Source organism: Pantherophis guttatus, chromosome 13 (assembly GCF_059756535.1).
Source record: "Pantherophis guttatus breed Tessera chromosome 13, ASM5975653v1, whole genome shotgun sequence".
Classification (NCBI taxonomy): Eukaryota; Metazoa; Chordata; class Lepidosauria; order Squamata; family Colubridae; genus Pantherophis; species Pantherophis guttatus.
Window position 1 is genome coordinate 10,282,334 of NC_142075.1, and position 22,367 is coordinate 10,304,700.

General features: G+C 43.3%; 1 protein-coding gene across 3 annotated transcripts in view; it reads left to right on the forward strand.

Moving 5' to 3' along the window:
- CHD2 (chromodomain helicase DNA binding protein 2) overlaps nt 1–18,816 on the forward strand; it is a 69,541-nt gene extending 50,725 nt beyond the window's left edge. The window contains exons 22-38 of one of the 3 annotated variants that reach the window (XM_087877794.1): nt 775–896; nt 1,440–1,536; nt 1,690–1,782; nt 3,075–3,248; nt 5,139–5,314; nt 6,196–6,237; nt 6,464–6,603; nt 7,312–7,450; nt 8,531–8,681; nt 8,991–9,113; nt 9,818–9,946; nt 11,915–12,055; nt 12,921–13,099; nt 13,702–13,801; nt 14,183–14,390; nt 15,192–15,435; nt 15,869–18,816. In XM_087877794.1, coding sequence (XP_087733920.1) covers nt 775–896; nt 1,440–1,536; nt 1,690–1,782; nt 3,075–3,248; nt 5,139–5,314; nt 6,196–6,237; nt 6,464–6,603; nt 7,312–7,450; nt 8,531–8,681; nt 8,991–9,113; nt 9,818–9,946; nt 11,915–12,055; nt 12,921–13,099; nt 13,702–13,801; nt 14,183–14,390; nt 15,192–15,435; nt 15,869–16,199 — 2,589 coding nt within the window. In that variant the 3' untranslated portion in view covers nt 16,200–18,816. Of the gene's footprint in view, nt 1–747; nt 897–1,439; nt 1,537–1,689; nt 1,783–3,074; nt 3,249–5,138; nt 5,315–6,195; nt 6,238–6,463; nt 6,604–7,311; nt 7,451–8,530; nt 8,682–8,990; nt 9,114–9,817; nt 9,947–11,914; nt 12,056–12,920; nt 13,100–13,701; nt 13,802–14,182; nt 14,391–15,191; nt 15,436–15,868 lie in introns of all 3 variants that reach the window. The other 2 variants (XM_034424728.3, XM_087877795.1) reach the window with 2 other exon arrangements.
- The last annotated feature ends 3,551 nt before the right edge of the window (nt 18,817–22,367 follow it).

Consider the following 22,367-nt stretch of genomic DNA (forward strand, 5'->3'; position numbering starts at 1 on the left):
AATCCAGTCTGCTGGTTTCTAGGCCAACATCTGAACCATCGACCAGATTGACTGTCTGCCATGTCAGTTGACTCTAACCTCACTGAGAAATGGGATTTAGAACTTGGAACCCGGGGATGAAGGCAGTAGGGGAGGGGGGCTTCCTATTGGTCTGCTTGAGTAGCCCCCGCCGGTTGAGCTTCACTTATTACTAAGGATTGTGGGAACTGAGCAGTTTGAATTTGGCCAAATTGTGGAGCAGGCATACTTTACGTGTGGCTCTTTGTCAGTTGGCCCAGTTCAGGATTTCAAGTTTTCAGATCCTGTCTTTCCGTATTGGGTAGGCTGGCAAAGAAAATTCTAATTATTCTTTTCGTTGTTTTTGAAATAGTGAACAGCAAAGTTTAATAATAGAGGGAATTTGGGGTTGGATGGTGGTGGAGGGGTGGTTCATAGTTAGATATTAGGAAGTTCTCCTAAAGGGGCTGCCTTGGTAAACATGGCTGAAAATGAGACATTTACTTCCCCAAAGGTAAATAATCCTGGTGGGATAACTTCTACTTTTGTTGTAAGGTATTAGAAGCCAGTAGCTTTAGATTTGCAGCATGTTGGTTCTTGATACCTGTCCCTTCCTGGTCCTTTAAAAAGGTCAGGTGAGTCATTGAACTAGGGACAGATCCAAGAAAGATTTCTGCGCCTCACCTTGGCTGCACCAGGGATAAAAAAGCTACCTATATAGCTATTTCACGCATCCCCTGGATTCTGCAGGTAAATATCTATCGCTTGGTTACAAAGGGAACAGTGGAAGAGGAGATTATAGAAAGAGCGAAGAAGAAGATGGTGCTGGACCATCTCGTGATACAACGAATGGATACCACAGGCCGGACAGTTTTGGACAACAGCTCTGATAGATCGAAGTAAGGAGATGGGACTTCTGGTCTGCTGATCAAGATGGCTGTTATGTGGCACCATTTGAATGTTAATCTGTTAAGGTGATAAGACTTAGTCTTAATTGAGCTGAACTGTTCAGTGGGAAGGGATCCTCTCTACCAGTAGATTCTGGAACTTTCCTCAGTTTAGCAGGCAATACAGACCAAATGATTAGCATCAATCCCTGTTTTGAAAGTTTGACGAGATAAGTGAGCTGGTTGTATTTGTCAGCCAGACGTGGTCATTGATACCTAAACACATGTTTTATGCTAAGGTTCCTAACTGTCTTTTTTTTTAAAAGACAGACAATTCATTTGTAACATTGACTGATTTTAAAAAGACAAAAAGAATGATTTTAGCTATTTGGAATTGCAAATTGCCAAGTTTCCTCAGCTCAAAGGAGATTAGGAGTTGGATTGGACTCTTTATCAACGGATAAGTAGTACAAGGAAATAGATTATTTGAGATCTGGAAAAGTGAGCTAAGATATGGTCCAAGGACTTGTAAACTGGAAACTTTTTTTTCTCTAGTTCCAACCCATTCAACAAGGAAGAACTGACAGCCATCTTGAAGTTTGGAGCTGAAGACCTTTTTAAAGAAGCGGAAGGGGAAGAATCTGAACCGCAGGTGAGTTTTCTGAAACATATTTCATCTCCTTGGGATGTCATTTGAAATTGGCAGAGATTTAACTCAAGCAAATTCATTTCCGTATCAGAAGGACAATATTAAATATCTCATATTGGTGTGTGTCTGATTACACTTTTCCCCCCCTGCTTCCAGGAAATGGACATTGAGGAAATCTTACGCCTGGCTGAGACACGAGAGAATGAACCATCCACAAGTGCAACAGATGAACTGCTTTCACAGTTTAAGGTACAGGCCCAGAAAAGGCGCATCAAAGGTTTCAGAATTCAGAATAGCATTATCAATGGAATTAAAGGGAATGGCGTGATGGCCTAGAGGTGAAGACACTCACCTCTCACTCAGAAGGATGAGAGTTCAATCCTAGGTGGCAATTTAAAAAATGCTCAAATATTGCCATCCAATAAGCTACACATTGGGTGGCAATAAACTGTGACAGCAGAGGAAATATGAAGTGCCTTCATATCCATAAATCTTACTTAAATATAATTGAAATGGAGACACAGTGAGACAAAGTTCTTCTACCCCAGATCTTGGGGGGACCCACAGCTAACAAAGTCAACATGTTGTTTAGTTAGAAACCTGAAATTAACAGCTCAGATTTTTGGATCTTCTGGAAACAGCTCCAGTTAAACAACTGAAGAGCTAGCTGAGACAGGAAGATTCCTGTACAACCATCTTGAGGAGGAAATCTCAGGGCTGGAAGGAGTTTCTAAGGCCATGATCATTAAGGGAGGAAGAGGAGGAAGGACGGGGGGGGGGGGAGAAGAAGGGACAAGGGAAGAAGGAGAAGAAGAAAGATGAAGATAAGATGATGATGATGAAGAAGAAGAAGGAAGAAGAAGAAGAAGAAGAAGAAGAAGAAGAAGAAGAAGAAGAAGAAGAAGAAGAAGAAGAAGAAGAAGAAGAAGAAGAAGAAGAAGAAGAAGAAGAAGCAATAGCAATAGCAATAGCAATAGCAATAGCAATAGCACTTAGACTTATATACCACTTCACAGTGCTTTACAGCCCTCTCTAAGCAGTCAGCATATTGGCCCCAACAATCTGGGTTCTCATTTTACCGACCTTAAGAAGGATGGAAAGCTGAGTCAACCTTGAGCCTAGTGAGACCCGACCTGCTGGCAGTCAGCAGAAATAGCCCGCAGTACTGCATTCTAACCACTGTGCCACCATGGCAGAAGCAGCAGAAGCATCTCCATTGGCCAATTTGTCTCTGGTGCATAAGCTCGCAGTGCGCATACAAACAATAAGATACCAGTAGGAGAAGCTAGTAGGAAAGATGAGAAGGATAATAGCAATGCAGCCTTATTACTTGGATAAATGCCCTTAGACACAAGACAGTTGTGTGGTCATTAGGTGTTCAGCAGAGTGATGGCAGGAGGGAAAAAGCTGTTTTTGTTTCTAGTTGTTTTGGCAAGCAGTGCCTTTATAGCGGCGCCCCGAGGGAAGGAGTTGAAACACCTTACGTCCAGGATGTGTTATGGAAGCCCAGTATAGAAAGCCTTGTTGTGTCATCTTCTCAGGTAGCAAACTTTGCTACAACAGAAGAGGAAGAAGCCGAGGCGGAAGAGAAATCTCAGAAGGAGTGGGAAAACATCATTCCTGAGGAACAGAGGAAGAAAGTGGAAGAAGAGGAGCGGCAGAAGGAACTCGAGGAGATATACATGCTGCCAAGGATTCGCAGCTCAGCCAAAAAGGTAGTTTTATGTAGTGTAAGACCCATAACAGGAGTCATCACACCTCATCCTGCGTGGGGGGGAAAAAACCCTTCAAAACAATAGCAGTGGATGGAGGACTTTCAGATAATATAGATGGTTCTGTTGGAGATACAATAGATCAGTGATGGCTAACCTTTTTGCCATCGAATGCCAGGAGTGGGGAGAGGGAGGGGGTCGCATGCACGCGTGCCCAAACCCGTAATTCTATGTGCCCCACCCCCGCGCATGCATGTGTGACCCCTCCCCCCGTTCCTGGCACGCGATAACTCGGTGGGCCCAGTAGGCCTGTTTTTTTCTCTCCCCAGGCTCCAGAGCCTTTCTAGGAGCTTGGGGAGGGTGAAAATGGCCTTCTCCATCCCCCCAGATAGCTAAACATCTATTGCCGTAATGGCGGGCCTTCTGGGCCCACCAGAAATTGGCAAACGAGCCATTTCCGGCCTCCAGAGGCCTCCGAGGGAGTGGGGAAGGCTGTTTTCGCCCTCCCCAAGCTCCTAGAAAGGCTCTGGAGCCTGGGTAGAGAAAAAAACAGGCCTTCCCCACCACCACCTGAGGCGCTCCGGAGGCAGGAAGCAGCCTGTTTCCTTGCTTCCAGTGGGCCCAGAAAGCCTACCATTATGGCAATAGATGTTTAGTTTTGCAGAAGGGTAAATTCACACTTTGGTTGGTGTTGAGAAACACACAGCATGTTCCTGGGGACCCACAGGCTCAAGGCTTATGGGTGGCATTGCGAAACTCCAGCTTTGTTCCTTAGATCTCCCATCCCTTCATGGAGCATTGAGTGTTCAGGGTGCAAAGTCCAGGTGGTTCTTGACTTACGACCACAATTGAGCCCAGAAATTCATGTCGCTGAAGTGAGAAATTTGTCAAGGGAACCCTGCCTCATTTTACGACTTTTCTTGCTACATTTGTTGAGTGAATCACCGCAGTGAAGTTAGTCACACGGTTGTTAAGTGACTCTTGCTTCCCCATTGCCTCTGCTCGTCAGAAGGGTCACAAAAGGGGAACTCCATGACCCCGGGACACTGCAACTGTCCTAAGTACATGTCAGTTGCCAAGCATCTGAATGTAGGTCACATGGCCAAGAGGATGCTGCAACGGTGATAAGGGTGAAAAAGGGCCCTAAGTCCCTTTTCAGCGGCCTTGTAGCTTTGAATGGTCACTAAATGGACTGCTGTAAGTCGAGGACCACTTGGCATTTACAGCCTCTGGCAAAGAGGATCTCTCTGTGCCTGGTCTTTCTTTCTTTCTTTCTTTCTTTCTTTCTTTCTTTCTTTCTTTCTTTCTTTCTTTCTTTCTTTCTTTCTTTCTTTCTTTCTTTCTTTCTTTCTTTCTTTCTTAAGTTTTTTCAATTTTATTTAAAAATGGTTGGAGGAAATGCTACATAAATCTATAGAATTAAAACCAGAGTTTTTCCTATTGGGTATTTTCCAGAGAGATATAGTAAAGAAGATGTGTATTTAATAATACATGTAATAACAGCAGCAAGAATTGTATTTGCACAATATTGGAAGACAGAAAAAATCCCGTCAGAAGGTGAAGTAATAAAAAAGATTTTTAGAATGTGCGGAAATGAATAGATTAACCTTAAGAATAAAAGATAGAGAGGAATCGATGTGTATTTAATAATACATGTAATAACAGCAGCAAGAATTGTATTTGCACAAAATTGGAAGACAGAAAATATCCCGTCAGAAGGTGAAGTAATAAAAAAGATTTTAGAATGTGCAGAAATGAATAGATTAACCTTAAGAATAAAAGATAGAGCGGAATTGATGTATCTCAGGACGTGGGGAAGATTTTATGAGTGGTTAGAAAAGAAATAGGAATAAAAAATGATAGATAAGCCTCTCCTTTCTCTGGCCCCGACAGGCTCAGGCCAACGACAGTGAGTCGGATGTTGAAATAAAGAGAAAGCTCCAGAGGTCTTCTGGGTCGGACACCGAGACAGAGGATTCTGATGACGACAAAAGGCCGAAACGCAGAGGACGGCCTCGCAGTGTTCGGAAGGACACAGTGGAAGGATTTACAGACACTGAAATCAGAAGGTTGGCACCTGGGGAGAAAGCCAGGGATTCTTCTGGATTGGTTTTTCATCATTTGCCAGAGCTAAGATGAACTGGAAAAGGTGGGAGGGATGCCCAGCCTACCTCCCAGAGAGGTATAAATATGGTGGGATGAAAGGAGGGGAGATTACTCCAGCCATCTTGAGCGTCCAGAGCAAAGGAAGAAAATATTGTAAGAAAACTTCTGCAGCCTTCCTTGGTTTGTAAATATTGGGCAACTTGAGAGTTGTACTCGGGGCATATCTGGAGGGGGTTAAATTTAGGAGGGATGGGACCAGGGGTGAAATGTAAAATTTGTTACTGCCGGTTCTGTGGGCGTGGCTTGGTGGGGGGCGTGTAATGTGACTGGGTGGGCGTGGCCAACTTTTTTTTTTTAAACTTTTCAAAGCATTTTTTCTAATGCTTTGAAAAGCCTCTGCCGATCAAGCAACTCAGCTGGGATTGTCAGAGACTTTTCAAAGCATTTTTTTTACCACCTCTTCGGCCAAGAGGTTGCAGAAAAAAATGCTTTGAAAAGCCTCTGAGGATCCCAGCTGAGCCGCGCGATCATCAGAGGCTTTTTTTTTTTACTTTTAAAAGCATTTTTTCTTTGGAAGAGGTTATAGAAAAAATGCTTTGGAAAAAAAAAAAAGCCTCTGATGATCATGTGGCTCAGCTGGACATGAGAAGAGGGGGGTGCAGAGATTTTTGCTACTAGTTCTCCGGACCACCTGCTTCCATCGCTACCGGATCGGGCGATCCAGTCCGAACCGGGAGCATTTCACCCCTGGATGGGACCAGAACCACAAGCGGGAGGTGGGGAAATGGAGGCCTTTAGCAAACCTCTCTTAACATTTGTTGCTCTTCCTGTTTAAATTCCACAGATTTATCAAGGCATACAAGAAGTTTGGTGTTCCTTTGGAACGGTGAGTGACAGATTACAGAGAACGTGCAGTCCACCAAATTATAATTGTAATTTGCTTTCACACTGTGATTTTTTTTTTTTAATCGTTTTTCTGGTAGCTTATTCTAAGTCCGTCCATATTCTGGAAGTGCTTTAAAATAATGTCCGATTGGTGGGTGTGTTGAGGGAGGGAGAGTCAAACGTTTGCTATAGAGCACCTTTTATTACATTCCATCTCCTTTTTTCAGACTGGAATGCCTTGCTCGGGATGCCGAACTGGTAGAGAAATCGGTAGCTGATCTGAAACGTTTGGCAGAACTTCTCCATAACAGTTGTGCTTCAGCCATGCAGGAGTATGAGGAGCACCTGAAGGAGAACCCAACTGAAAGTGAGGAAAGGGGCTTTCTGTGATGGGAAAAGGTTGGTGGTCAACCCAAGGACCTGGCTCAGAATCCAGGGTTAGGAGCCTGTGACGCTAGATAAAGAAAGTTGGCACCATATGAGGAATTCGTGCTTAAGGAGACCTGAACTCTGCAACTATGTTGTTTACACAATTGGTTCAGTATTTGCTTAATCGATCTTCCCCAATGATTTCTCAGTTTCCATTTTTTTCACTTTCCATCAAGCTAACCTAGGAAAATGTCTATGGAGATTCTCAGTCATCCAGGTCATGGTTGTCCAAAGGTGCTTTTTCAAGAGGCAACTGGACATGTAGAGACAGTGAAAATGATGCAAAAACTTGTCCTCCTTTTCCAAAATCACTGTCAGGTGCAAAGGATCAGGACTATAGTTTAAGTTGCAGCACAGAAGATTTATTCAAGCCGATATGCAAGAATCTAGTCAAATAAAGTTGATTACTAAATTGTCACCTGATAAGGGTTAATAGAATTCAAGAGAGGCTCATTTGTGGCCATGCAAGGATTCTAAACTGATAACACGTTTAACTCCAATCCTCCCCCTACTTCTGCCTGCTCTTCTCCTACAATAACAGGCTGGTAAAACGGGAACATGTTAAAGTTTCAGGTGCTGAATGCACTTTAAATGCGATTCCCAACCCACCCCATCTGATGGTGACTGTGTGGCTCCTTTTATTCAGGTAAAGGACCAGGGAAGAGAAAGGGACCCACCATTAAGATCTCGGGAGTCCAGGTGAACGTGAAAGCGATTATTCAGCACGAAGAGGAGTTTGCAATGCTCCATCAGACCATTCCCAGTGACCCAGTGGAAAGGACAAGGTAAGCATAACCATCTAAGACAGGCGCAAGTGTGCGAGCCACGAGTAGCCAAAAGAAGAAGAAAACACAGGTTTTTTGGGGGTGGGTGGACTTACATGTTGCTCTTAAATAAAATAAACCCTTAGGCCAGTGATGGCTAACCTTTTCCGGACTGAGTGCCCAACGCGCACATGCATGAATGTGCGCGCAAGCGCCCAAACCTCCAAAATGCAATGCGTGCACAGCCCCCACGCCTTTGAACTATGTTGCTGGAGAAGACTCCTGCAAGTCCCTTGGACTGCAAGGCTATCCAATCGGTCAGTCCTAGAGGAGATCAACCCTGACTGCTTTTTAGAAGGCCAGAACCTGAAGAGGAAACTCAAATCCTTTGGCCACCTAATGAGAAGGAAGGACTCCCTGGAGAAGAGCCTAATGCTGGGAAGGATTGAGGGCAAAAGAAGAAGGGGACGACAGAGAACGAGGTGGATGGATGGAGTTTGAAGCAGTCGGCGTGAGCTTAAATGGACTCCAGAGGATGGTAGAGGACAGGAAGGCCTGGAGGAACGTTGTCCATGGGGTCTTGATGGGTTGGACACGACTTCGCAATGAACAACAACAAAGACAGTCATTTGTTCAGAATGGTATAGGGTCTGCTGCTTCAGCAGGGAATTGGACTAGACGACCTCCAAGGTCCCTTCCAACTTCGTTATTCTATTAGATACTTCCGGCCATCTTGGTTCCTCATCTTCTCCAGGGAGAAGATAACTTAGGGGAGAGGAAAGACTCCCTTCAAGGCCAACTCTGTGTGGCCTTTTTCTTCAGCTAAGTCTTAATAGCTGATTCTCATATGAATTTGGTCTTTTCTTAGAGCAATTAAGGAATGGTCCTTCGGTCAGTTTAGGTAAAACTTACGTTAGCTAGTGAGAAGAGGTTTAAGAGAGACAATTTCACCTGTGGGTGCATATCCGCACTTTCACACACACCTCTAACTTTGCCTTTCTTTTGTCTTATCTGGTTGTGTTGTAGAACTTTATTGATGAAGGGACACTTCTTGTGGGATCGCTTGTCATCTTTCGCCTGTCCTCTGCTCCAATTTTGCAGGTTCCGTCTGAACTGCCGTGTCAAATCTGCCCATTTCGATGTAGACTGGGGAGTGGAAGAGGACTCTTGCTTGCTGCGGGGGATTTACGAGCACGGATGTGGGAACTGGGAGCTCATCAAGTCAGACCCAGAACTGAACCTCACCGACAAGGTACAAGGAGCTTCACACGGGGGTCAATGTTTTACAGATGCAACCCCAAATTAATAACACTTGAAAAAAGAACTTCTGCAGAAAGCGGTGGCATCGGATGCGGAGATTACTGGTTCTACAGCTTGACAAGCAATGTTTTTTTGCGTTGATTTTATGCATAAAACACAGAACCGGTTTGCTCCCCTGGTTAAGGCACCAGGAGAATTCGGGAGACTGTGAATTCTAGTCCTGCCTTGGGCACAAAGCCAGCTGGATGATTCTAAACAAGTCCCTCTCTTTTATGTTTATTCCTTCTCCACCCATCCCCAGATTTTACCAGTTGAGACAGATAAAAAGCCACAGGGGAAGCAGCTTCAGGCGCGAGTAGATTATCTGATGAAACTTATCCAAAGAGACACGAAGAGGAAGGAGAACCTCAACAAGACAGAGGAGGTCAGTTCCGCCATCAAGCAAGCTCCGTTTGATCGAGTGGACATTGTTTCTGCTATGTGTTGTTTGAGAAGTTAGCACATGCCAAACTCAAGTTTCCAGTCTTTGTGGTGGAAAATATGGACATAGGAAGGGTGGGGCAAAATAAAGAAACTGGAAAGGGCTCTTAATCAGCCTTCCCCAATCTTGGTATACACACACACATTCACACACACACGCGCCAAGCAGGGTGGTATAGCATGAGTGAACCATGGTGTGCCCAAAGCTGTGGATGCTGCTTTTTTCTGGATCATTTGAAGTTTCTGCTTGCCTTCAAGGGCAGCCCACTGTGGAGTGCATTGCAGTAGTCCAACTGGAAAGCAGCTAGGACTTGAGTGACCATGAAGGGGGCCTCCCTGTCCATGAACAGGCACAATTAATACATAAATCGAATCCATGCAAAGGCCCCAATTGTCACACCTACTTCTGCTCCCTGGGAAGAAGCTATCGGTGCAGGAGGACAAGTGGTGCATCATCTCTGTCCATGAGAAAACTTCCCCATTGAGGTATAAAGAGGGTCACTCTCCAGAGCCCCAGAAATACTGCAGGGAGCTGGGTGACTCTATACAGGAAAGGGTTTGCACAAATAAAGATGGGGCCCACCAAATTGACCAGCAAGGAGGGTTTTCTGATCCTCTGTTCCCTCATGGGCTGTTCTTCTGACCTAGGACAAGGCCAAAAGTGTGAAGCCCCGAATCCGGAAAGAAAACAAACCCCCCAAAATCAAGGAGGAGCCAGGAAATGAAGCCTCTTCTCCGCAGCCTCCAGAGAACCAGTCAGTAGAAGGACAGAAGAAGGTAAGCATGAATACTGAGGAACCAGGACTTCCTGGTGGAGAGAATGGTGGACAAAAATTTAAGGTCTCTACCATTTTGGGAGTGCCACCTTAGCCAGGGGCTACAGTTCAGAAAAATCCCAGACTGATGGAGCCATTTCGTTGAGACCTGCTGGGATCCTTGCTGGGATCCTTAGTATCCACATTTTTGCCCCCACCCCCAAGGAGGATGGGGTATGTAAGAATGCCCTGAAAATGGAGGAGTAGAAAGAATACTAGGTTAAGCTGCCAATCAAAGGCCAAAAAAACAAAGATAAAGCAGCCAGGCCAAAGCCACGAAAAGAAGGTTAAGCAGTCAGACAAAAGCCCAGAAATCAAAGCTCAGCAGCCAGCCAAAAACCAGGAACAGGAAGAAAAACAGGATGAAATGGAACAGGTAGCTACTAGTGTTAACCTGTCTTGGTGGCCATGCCATTACTGATTTTAACCAAGGTTCACATATGTGTGTTGGTAACTTGGCTGTGTGGTTATGTGAATAATTTAACCTTGGTTAAAATCAACTTCATATTATGGGTAGAACTTTCTTTTACTTCATTCTTTAGGCCTTTGGGCCAGGGTGAATGCTTTGGCTGTCCTTGTTAGAACTGAGAAGCTAAGCAGGATTGAGTAGGGATAACTGGGTGGAAGAGTATCAGGAACTCCCCAGATTGTGGTTTTGGCTGAGAAATCTAAGAAACATCTCAGAAGAAGACAAACCAAATCATAGCCAATTGTGAGACTTTGTAACTACCTGGCTTGCCCACAATTTTCAATTGGCTATCATTGAGCATGTATTGAATGATGCTTTATCTGGCTTCCTAGGCTTTCCCGAACAGTGTCTCAAATACTCTATATTTCCTGACTTCGAATAATGTTATTTTGGTCTTGCCCACCTCTGAGAAATCAGCAGACTGCATAGGAAGATAAAATTTCCACGCAGCTGAGCTTCAGATTTGTTTTCAGGAAGATTTCTCGTTCTTCAGTGATCATTGCATAAGTGATCCCAGGGCTGAAAAAAGTTGTTGGGTTGACACGTTTTTTTAAAAAATCCAAAAGCTTTTCCCACCCAAAGTAGGAAGAAAAGGTTGGAGCGAGTTTTGAGAGTTGGCTAACTGTCTTTCAAAACTGTCCACCAGGCCTGTGAACGGTGGATGCTTTTCTGCTAAAGAGGAATGGAAAAGGGTACATGATAGTATTTCTGTCCATTATTTTACATATCTGGCCATTCAGAATAGAAAGACAAAAAGCTAAAAACAATTCATTTATAGGTACGTGTCCTAAATCAGTCACAATCGAAGTATGCTGAAGATTACATCTCTTTTAGAAAGTAAAATGCATATTTCTTGGTTTTATTCATAAGGGGGGTATGCATGCCATTCGTTTAGAGAGTCCATTATCACAAAAATGGGCCACGATGGCTCAGCGGTTAAAGACGCTGGGTTTGTCAGCTGGATGGCTGACTGCCTGGGTTCGAGACCCGAGTTCCCCATAATGGGTGAGCTCCCGTTACTTGGCTCAGCTCCTCTGCCCACCTAGCAGTTCGAAAGCATGCAGATGTGAGTAGATGAAGAAGTACCACTTTGGTGGGAAGGTAACAGCCTTCCATGTGCCTTTGGCGTATGCTTCCATGCTGGCCACATGACCACGGGAATTGTTTTCGGACAATGCTGCCTCTCTTGGCCAAAAAGGGGGATGAGCACCGTCTCCTAGAGTCAGCCCTGACTAGACAGAGTAAATCTTTACCTGTACTTTTTATCATAAAGATGGAGAGCCCTGTTTGAAGGGGCAAAGGAATCACCTGGAAATTCCAGGCAGCAGAATGCAAGTTTCTCACCACCCTTGGGTTTTTTTTGGGGTGGTTGGGTGTCTTCCATTTGCCTATTGGCACATCTGTGACTTTCCATCCTGTGCTGTTTCATGAGGGATGCTATCTCCTCTACTCTTTTCACAGCCCAAAGGCGCCGAGGCGAAACCCGGAAACAAAGGGAAGAAACCTTTGGGTCAGGGTCCTGTCCATATTACGGCAGGAAGTGAGCCTGTCCCCATCGAAGAAGAGGAAGAGGATGATTTAGACCATGCAACCTTCACCATTGTGAGTCTTCTCTAGGAACACAATGGGGAAAAGTCAAAGAGTCAAAGGGTCATTGACTCCAGAAAATTTCTCTTTGACTCAGTGGGGCAGCAGCTATTTAGTTACGAAATCAGCTTACCTCTTCTTTAATTAAGTTTCAATGAAAGATAAAATACAAACTTAACCAACCCCAAAAGATTTAAAAATAGGGAATGGGAGTCAAAGGGGGCGGGGGGGGGGAGTGGAAAAATGAGAAGAATTGGGGGGGGAGGGAAGGATACAAAAAAGGACTTCAGATTTTCTTCAGGTCAGAAACAAATAAACAGGTAGATTTACAACCACAATCGAGCCCAGAATTTATGTTTGTAAAATGGGAAATTAGCTAACTTGAGTTTTGCCCCAGTTTTACGACCTTTCTTGCTACAGCTGTTAAGTGAATCACTGCGGTTGTTAAATTAAGTGAATCTGTCTTCCCCTTTGACAGAAGGTCGCAAAGGACACTAATACCGTCATATTCTGGATCGAAACAAAAATATCATTCCTTCACTTTAATGAATTCACCTAAAAAAAGATGGGAAATCTCTTGCACGGTCTCCAAGATTTTATGACTTCCCCAGACGAGTTTTAAATTCCATCCTGAAATTTGGGATAGTTTTCACTTCCTTGATCTTGCCCAGCAAACTGGGTCTTGATACCATGTGGCTCCAGATGTTTCTTTGAAGATTTCTGTGGTTGTCATTTTGGAAGGATGCCCACAGCAGATCCCCTCCCCCAAATTCAAATGGGCCCCTAGCCTCAAAAGGTTGCCTCAATCGGGGTCTTCCTTTCCTCCGCCTTCCTTCTGATGTGCCACTAATGCGGAGCTTTGCTTTTTCTGTCTCCCAAGTGCAAAGAGCTGATGAGGCCAGTAAAAAAGTCCTTGAAGCAGCTAGATAAGCCGGAAAGAGGACTTACAGACCAAGAGCAGCTGGAGCAAACTCGGAGTTGCCTGCTTAAGATAGGAGACCACATTGCTGAATGTTTGAAAATCCACAATGAACAGGAAGTTCTTAATGTATGGAGAAGGTGATTTGCCTGCCCACCAAATCTTCAATCTTTCTCTCTCTCCCTCCCTCCCTCTCTTGTCCTGATGTTGCAGTCAGACTTGTGGGTCAGGATTCTTTTTGAGTTTGGAGGTGTAGGGGAAGAAGAAGCAGAACCTGGGGATGGAGTTAAAAGAGGAAAAAGCCTAGAATCTCTACATAGCCACAAGCAAACTAAGTCCAATTCCTGCTGAAATGCTACAAAGGAGATGCAGTCTCCAATTGTTGAATTGTGTTGAATTCCCCTATGTGGAAATATGTTAGAGTGTTAAAAAGAAAATCCATATTTTTGTCCAAACTCCTAGAAAACCACCATAGAGGCATTCGCAGTAGTAAAGAGAAGTAGCAGACTGGGTCCTGCCATGCTTAGAGCAAAATCTGCAGACTTTATCTTGGGAGTCTTCATGACTCAACTTTGAAGCAAGTCATTTTTAGAAGCAGAGGGGGTGTCAGAGGGGATTTTGGGAGCCCAGAAGAAAACATCTCTCCATCACTGCTTGTTTGGGGCATCTCTTTCCTCTTTCCTGGGCTTTTGTCCCAGTTCCTAAAAAGAGAAAATTAAAATAACTGTTCACCTTCTTTCAGGAATCTATGGGTGTTTGTCTCCAAGTTTACCGAATTTAATGCCAAGAAATTACATAAGATATACAAGATGGCTAACAAAAAGAGATCCCGGGAACAGGAGGTAAGAACAGAGGGGTGTGGGTATGCTTCTGTTGTGCAGTAGAATGGAAGGGATACAAATATAAATAAAGAGAAGGAAGGACAGGGAACATCTTGTGCAAAAGAAAACCTCAGGAATTAGGGTCCCTGGGGAGCCAAAAGGGGCTGGCTTAGCAAACCTTGATGATGAAGACATATTTGGTCACAAATGAAGAGTTGGAGGGGTGTAAAGCCTTAAAACTTTCACTTTTCTTTCTGTTTGTTTATTTAATCCTTTTCTCTAGAAGAGGCTCTCCAATATTCTTCAGCAACCTCCCTCCTCCCCAGCCCGTGGTTTATGAGACCCAAGTCATTGTTACTGTTGGCCTTTTGAGTTTTCTGACCATGTTGTCTTTCTGCTCAGCATGAACATAAGAAGAAGGAAGAGACAACGAGTGGCAAGCGGCTTCGTCCAGAAACTCCTGGGCCCAGTCGCGATATTCCGATGTCTCCTGTCCCCCATAGCCCTCATGGTCAAAAGCTGCAGCAGCCATCTCCCCACCCTTCCCAGATGCATGGACATCCGCGAGAGAATTACAACCAGCCGAATAGAAGGCATTTCAGCCACACAGGTGAGAGATTTTCAGGCCTGACCCAACTTGGGCATTTAGGAAAGAAAGACTCTTGTCTCCATTTGCAGTTGAGTTGCATTTAGTAAAAGGTCTGCTTTTACTAAAGCCAAGTGGTTACAGCATAAGCAAAGCTAGATCTGGGATTCCTTCACACACCCAGTAATTTTCCCTTTCTTCTCCCTGGTCATCCTTTTTAGTGTCCAATGTGAGTCAAATTAGTTGTTTTGGTAACAATTCCCAAAGTTTGGTGCCTCTTTGGTGGACATTCGCATTCCTTTCCCATGCCTGTGTCCTTGGATCATTCAACCGTTGTCTCTGGTTGGCACTTCTGCTTCCTCTCATCCCCCTTCCTATATCCCTCCATCCCCCTCCCCATATTTTATGGCAGGCTGCCACCAAAGCGAAGCAGGGCTGAAGCGGTGTGATGGCAGATGTGACAAGAGATCTTCTTGAAGACCAGAGAAGCTCTTCCCTTCTTCCTGATGTCCCATCTAACTTCCTGAGATGGGGGAAGAGGGCAATGCCTGACCATCCTTGGTCCCCTTAGTGGAGCCACATGGGCTACATGGTTCTAGGGCCTCCCAGTTCAACTCTGGATGGGCAGTTCCTGCTATGGATACTTTGATTATTGTGTTATTGTTCCTCCTCCTCCTCCTTTTTCTTATTTTCTTAAAAAAGAGATGATAAAAATCGAATGAATCGTAGACAAAGGGAGAAGTACAGATAACAAAGTCCACGTGGATAAGATCCTTGGGCTTCTTGGGAAAGAGTGCTAGTTTCTTCCCCTTCCTTGTCATGCAGAACGAAGCGAATGGCAGAGGGATCGCAAATTTAATTACAGTGGCAATGCCAATACAAATTGGGGCAGAAACCGATACCACCCATACGAGCAGCGCTGGCACAAGGATCACCATTATGTGGATCGCCAGGCGCGCAGAGAACAGTATCGGAGCTCAGGAAACTACCAGCCCAGCAACGTCTCTCGTAAACGCACCTATGATGAGTACAACAGTGAGCGCAATTACCGCGGACGCCCGGACTACAGGTGAGGTGCTAAGCAGGCCATTCGGCTAGGCTCTAGGACTTCTGCAGGAGTCAGCATGCCAAAAACAGTGAAAGGCGTTTGTCAGCCAGATCATAAATATTAAAATAGAAGTTATTAACATGTTAGCGTTTGCTGCACCATGTATATAATCCTTCATCATTTAATTATTCAATATTTTAATACACAGCATTAGTAACAATAGTAATATTATTTAAGTATACGTAGTAAAATCAACTTTCAACTTCTAATCTTTAAATCTACATATTAATTTTGAAATATTGTATGTCTAGATACTGCTGAACTGGGCTGGCCTTCCTGTTCTCTTCCATGCCTTTGACGCCAAAGGGAGTTAAGCATCCCAAGATCTAGATAGGGTCATTTTTGCCTCTTCTGTTGAGTTGAATGTTTTGAATTCTTTTTCTTTCCCCTTCAGGTACTGTCATGAAGCCAAGAGACGAAGATTAGATGGATTCCGGCCCCAGAACTATCAACAAGATTATCGGAGGATGTCTGACTATAGACCTCCCTTGAATTATCATGGGCAAGGACCATCTGACCATTACAGGCCTTTCCACCCAGACAAGTCGGCTGATTACAAGCAAGTCCTTCCCCCTCCTCACTCCCAGCTCCCTGACCCTCGCTCTCCACCTTCTCAGAAATCTCCGCTTGGTGTCAAGTCTCCTATCCAGCATCGCTCACCTCTTGATAGGCCCCTAGAGCAGAAAAACAATCCAGATTATAACTGGAGTGGCCGGAAAACCTAGAGGCCCAGAAGCAGAGGCAAACGGAAAGAGCTAGTTACAGGGCTATCAATGCTGGAACCAGAAAGCCTGAATACAGCGCTGTAGAGCTCTGGGCTGTAAGAATTTGAAGTGGGTCAGAAGAACTGGATCCACCAAGGGGCCTGAATTTTGGCCCCAAATTTGCCTCCCATCAGTATACTGGCTGGACGTTGGGAGTGGTCTTCCCTGCACCAAGGGACCTGGAGAGACCAAGGTCAGGTCTACCCCCTACGTTTTGGAATGAAGATTTTGCGTTTGTGTCCATAATGCCAACTTGAGTTCTGGGCGTTTTACGGAATGGACAGGCAGGCTGCGTAGGATACAGATGGAGGCGAAAGCTACACGACTTTGGAGTTGAGGTTCAATTTGCTGCTGGAAGGGGATGATAGAGAAGACCACAACAGCTACAGCTGTTGAATAAAAAATTGGCGTTGGGGAGGGCAGGAGGGAGACTGAGTGACAGACTGGCGAGACCAACTTTGGATGGGAATGCTTGGAACTCTTAGTGACGACTGCAGAGACTTGGAAGTCTATGGACTGAAGATGGCCGGAATGCCAGAAAACGAAAGGAAAGAAGAAGGAATGGTTTATGATGTCTGTCCCTCCTTTTCTCTTCTCCATGCTTTTCTTTGCCTCAGCAACTTTGGGACTTCCAGCAGCACTACCTGAATCAAGGAGAGCTGTGGACAAAGAACAGTTCTTAAATGGTGGTGGCAGAACTTTCGTTTCCATGGTTGTGAAGGAGCAAGAAGGACAGTAGATCCTTGGGGGACTTCAGTATTCATACATTGACTCTGGAGCTCCTGTTTTTTTCCTCTCCTCCTCCTCCTCATGATCCATGGGAACACCAGGGATTCGGCTTGGAGGAAGGAGCTGAGAGGAGGATCCCCCTCAGACAGGATTCCATGAACATCTCAAGATGGTCAACTTAGCACTTCTGGTTACAAAGGTTCGAAACCCCCAATGGCTGTCATCCCTAGAAAGGAGACACCAGTGAACTAAGCAAGATGAAGGAAGCCTCTCATTGAGGGAAGAGAAACATGGAGTTTTGTCCCACATGGAATTGTTATACACGGGGGGCAAAGATCTGAGTGATAATCAAAGTTTGATGATCTTTCTCAGCAGCAGCTTCTCAAAAAAACAAAACAAAGCAACTCCGACAGATATTTCCCCCCTCCCCCAAAATGTATGTGTGTGTGCAGATGTGAGCACTTTGCCCCAAATCTATTGCTTTGGGTTAAATTCCTGCTTTTAAAAATGAAATGGCCAAATACATGCTGAAAAGTAGCATCCCCGTTTTGTGCCCCTGGCAACAATCCTGAGCCATAATTTTTGATATTCAACTGTCAAGTCAGTTCGTTAAGTGTTAAAACTTTATCGGTGAAATAAGAAGGGAAAGAATCAGACCAAGGGTTCATCTTCTAACTTTCTAGAGGGGTGTTTCTCTACGTTTGTCTACCTGTGTCCATGAGTGTGCCATACACTCTTTTTCTATTACATCTCACCTGTTAACTGTGATGGCAGAAAAGACACTACAGAGTTTTGTTTAAGGTCCTTTTATTTCCACCCAGAGTGGTTGACTAAATGTGAATTCCAAAGATACCCAACAGCAAAGGGAAGCCAAGAATTCTATCTTGTTAGTTAATTAGAACAATTCTTTCACTCCTTAGCATTGATTAGGATCCTTAATTGTTATTTAATTAGAATAGAATTAGTTAGAATAGTTACTATTTCACTCCTACATTTTCCTATAAGGGCAAAATATTTTTGGGGTGATAGTTTTCAAGGGGCTACTTTCAAACTTAATTTCTGATAGTTTCCTTAATTGTTACTTAATTACAATATAATTCATTAGAATAGTTACTTTTTTATTCAAAACTTCTGACATGTTCCCATAAGGGTAAAATATATTTGGACAGATAGTTTTCAGGTGGGATACTTTCACTCTTCTGATATCTTCGTAATTGTTACTTAATTAGAATAGTTGCTATTTTGCCCCTAAGTTCTGATATGTTTCTGATTGTTACTGAATTAGAATAGCTACTGTTTCACTCCTAAATTCTGCCTTTTTCCTGTAAGGTTGAAATGTATTTGGGTCCCATAATTTTAGGAGGGGATATTTTTGCAATGGAATTGTGAGTATTAGATGGAATAATAAATACAGAATGTTTCTATGTTCTCTTCTTGCCCGGGTTGAGAATTACAAAATGCTGGTGGGAGGGTGAATTCTGGGTGTGTCCCTAATTTGATGAATTTATGAAGGTTTATTGGAAGATTGAAGGAGATGATTCTGGCTGCTGTTTGGTTTCTACCAGTCATCCAGCTGCGATAACCCAACTCGATGCTGTTTCGCTTTCCCCCCCAAAATCTGGGGTAGAAGAACTTTGGTGCATAAAGTCATGGACTTAAAGGGAAAATGAAATCCCTGTGACTAAATACAGTAACTAATATTAATTTATATTTGTGACAAAGGAATTTGCCACTGTCGAAGTGATTTCTGATGTACATATGTTGTTTATAAAGTATGTATTAAATTTTTTCTATGGTTAAGCTCCTGTACTTTGGATTGTTGTACATTAAAAGTTGAGTTTTTCAGAAATTGGAATTTTCATCTTTCCCCCCCACCCCCAATAGTTGTCCCTGAGGTTATTTAACTTGACGGTTTTCTTGTTTTGAAAATATAGAAGACTTTTATTACTTCAGCTTAAAAGCCTGATTCTAGATAATGAAGACAAAATCTTCCTCAGTCATTTGTTCTTCTTTTTCACCTCCTTTTTTCATATTGCTTGACATTTTCTGCATTTATTTTTTCTTTTTGATCCCTTGTCTGAAAAGTATCCCAGTACTTTGAAAAAGATCTCAATGCAGGAGTTTGAAATTAGGCCAAACATTATATTTGACCTAATTCTTTCCCATCACAAATCTGTTCTAGCTGAAAGCTGATGACACATTTTTTAAAAAAAAATATTGATCTTTGTTTTTCTGAAGTTGATAATTATTTTGGCAGCAAGATGAGCTGACTTTTACAGTGAACTAGCCAACTCAACAAGGCAGTGTGTTTGTTATACGCTTTCCCTGTCTTTATTCAGATTTTCATTCGGAGCCTCTTGGGTCTTCATAGGCTGAATTCACTCAGAAGCCAAAATTTGAAGATAATAGAAAATAAACTGCTTTGTTAATAATTAGAGGTTTAAGAAACAATATATGGAAAATGGTTTTAGAGCTCACCATAATCAAAGAAATAAATTGAAGAGACTAAAAGATGAAAGTTGATTAAGAAAAACCTCCCAATTTGTTACATTTTACTGTTTTCAAGAATTTTGATTTATAAAATGCTAAAATAAAATGCCATTTTGATAGTGACCAGATAATTTGGATTAAAGTCCCCCTCCTCTTGTCGTGACATCATTGGTTGGGGGGTTATAGGAGTTGTAGTTAGCATAGGTTGTGAGGTAAACCATTTTTGAGGAAAATTTCATGTGAGGGGCGAGTTCTCATCTTCATTGCAAACATGGTGATAACTCAGATTTCCACTGCTGAACTGTATATAAATTCAGCCAAAGATTTCCATGTATGGTTTATCCAGTTCTGTAATCGCTACTTGGGCAAAAACATATTTTAAAAAATGACACTGCGTTTCTTCTGTCACAGCTTGGAAGAAGCTACAAGAGAGAATGGATGGAAATTTGGGGGGGGGGGAATGTCTTTTTTCAATACAATGGCACTGAAAAAAAGTGATTTACGATAGTTTTTCACACTTACAACCTTTGAAGCATCCCCATGATCATGGGATCAAAGTTCAGATGCTTGGCAACTGATTCATACTTAGGACCGTTGCTGTGTCCCAAAGTCATGTGATCATCTTTTGCGACCTTTTGACTAGCAAAGTCGATGGGGAAGCCAGGTTCACTTAACAACCAGGTTACTAACTTATCAACTGGAATGATTCACTTAACAACTGTGGCAAGAAAGGTCATAGAATGGGGCAAACAAATGCCTCCCTTAGCAATAGAAATGTTGGGCTCCATTGTGGTGGTAGGTCGAGGACCACCTGTACTGTGGGATGAACCATGAACATGACTTGGTAGACATTCTGACCTACCATTTTAGCAAAATTTCAGCACGGTTTGTTCATGGTACTTTTGAGCTAAATGTGGGCAGAGAGAGACCTCCATCTTGACTTCATAGGCATATGAAAATGTGGGAAGAGAGCACCCTGTCTGCCCTACAACCCCCTCTAAGTGACCCCAATTCGGTTTTCTCAAAATGACACAAAACGATGGAGAAGACAATCATGCCCACTGATGAACCAATCATGAAGAGAAATAATAAAAAACAATTATTTAAATATTTTAGGAAGGAAACAGGGCAATCCCATCTCTTTGCTCACTTGGCAAAATGACCATCTGTAAGATTTAGTATGTGTTCAACTTATTACACACTCAAAAAAGATAAAATATGAGCTGGCAGATGATCAGACAGATGTTCATGCTTGGTAGACATGACTTGGTAGACATTCTGACCTACCACTTTAGCAAAATCTCAGAGCTGTTTGCTGATGGTATTTTTGAGCTAAATATGGGCAGAGAGAGACATCCATCTCAACTTCCTTGATCTGAAAATGTGAGAAGAGATAAGCAAATATCTGCACCCAGTGGCTACACCATTGTATCTGTTTGCTGAGTGGGTACTACCCACGGTGAAACCGGAATGAAAAGGGCAGAGATAGACAATGAAAATTGAGCCAATGAACTTGGATTGTTTTTGGTACAAACAAGTGATTGATTTCTCTGAGAAGTTCTAGCTTGGTGGTCTTTGGAGCCAACCAAGGAGTAAGAGGAAAAGACAATAGGTAGCTAATCAATAAATAAAAATGGCAAAATGGCAAAATGACCATGTGTACGACTTAGTATGTGTTCAACACTCAAAAAAGATAAAATATGAGCTGGCAGATGATAAGACAGATGTTCATGCTTGAAGCATACAAAAACATGGCTTTGTGTATATCTGGATGTCCTTCTGGTGTTGTGATGGTCAGATAGGGCTCACAACTTAGGAACAGACTGAGCTCACTCTCAAAGGTTTCTCTAAAACTTGCATGTTGTCAATATACACAGCAAACACACCCACACAATCTGTCCCTTTCCCAAGGAAGGGGATACACCTGCCATGGTGTATTCAAAATAGAAAGGGATCAAGATAAGTTTTAGGATGGGAGGCTTCTCATCTGGCACCTGGACCTAAACCCAACATGATGTTTCAAAGGTTCCTTAGCTCAGGTGTTGTACATAGAAAAACATGGACCTAAAGAAGGTGCATCTTGTAAAACGGTATTTCCAGAATACTGAGGCAGTCCTTCCATCTCTGCCTTCATTCCTCAAATAAAACAACGGCATTGTTTATGAGGCCTATCCATCTTCTGGAAAATGCACAGCCCAATTTTTTTTGCATAAATTGCTGGTCAATTTGGAGTGAGCTTCCTGACGATAATTGATTTATGACTTATGAGCCATCACTTGTTGTTTGTATGTAATACGAGTTTATGCACCGGAGACAAATTCCTTCTGTGTTCAATCACACTTGGCCAATAAAGAATTCTGTTTTATAATATAAGGCCCGAATGGTACAGTAATGCCACCAACTCAACAGGAAGCCTTCTAGCAGGGCGACTGACCGAAACTGCTCATCATGTCCACTGCAGAAGCAGGAAGGGACAAGTCATTGGGGAAGAAGGTGCAACTGCGGTCTGAAAACTGACACCCGTGAAAAAGATGTCTGAACTCTCCTATGGATTGGCTTGATTTGTTTTCCAAAATGAAAGACTTCAGGATGACGTCAACCAGAAGATTTGCACCTAGAGGTGGCATGGACTGGAGTAATACTGGCTTAGTTCCCTAGCTTATTTTCCTAAGTACCAGAACAGGAGTGGACATCCTGCCTTTATCACTTTTATAATTAGCTCCAGGCAGTGAACATACTTAATACTCCTCCTCTTTTCCCACAACAACACTGTGAGGTTGGTTGGGCTGAGGAGGAGTGACTGGGCCCAAATCATCCAACTGGCTGTCATGCCTAAGATGGGTCTAGAAATCCAGTCTGCTGGTTTCTAGGGCAACATCTGAAGCATCGACCAGATTGGCTGTCTGCCAT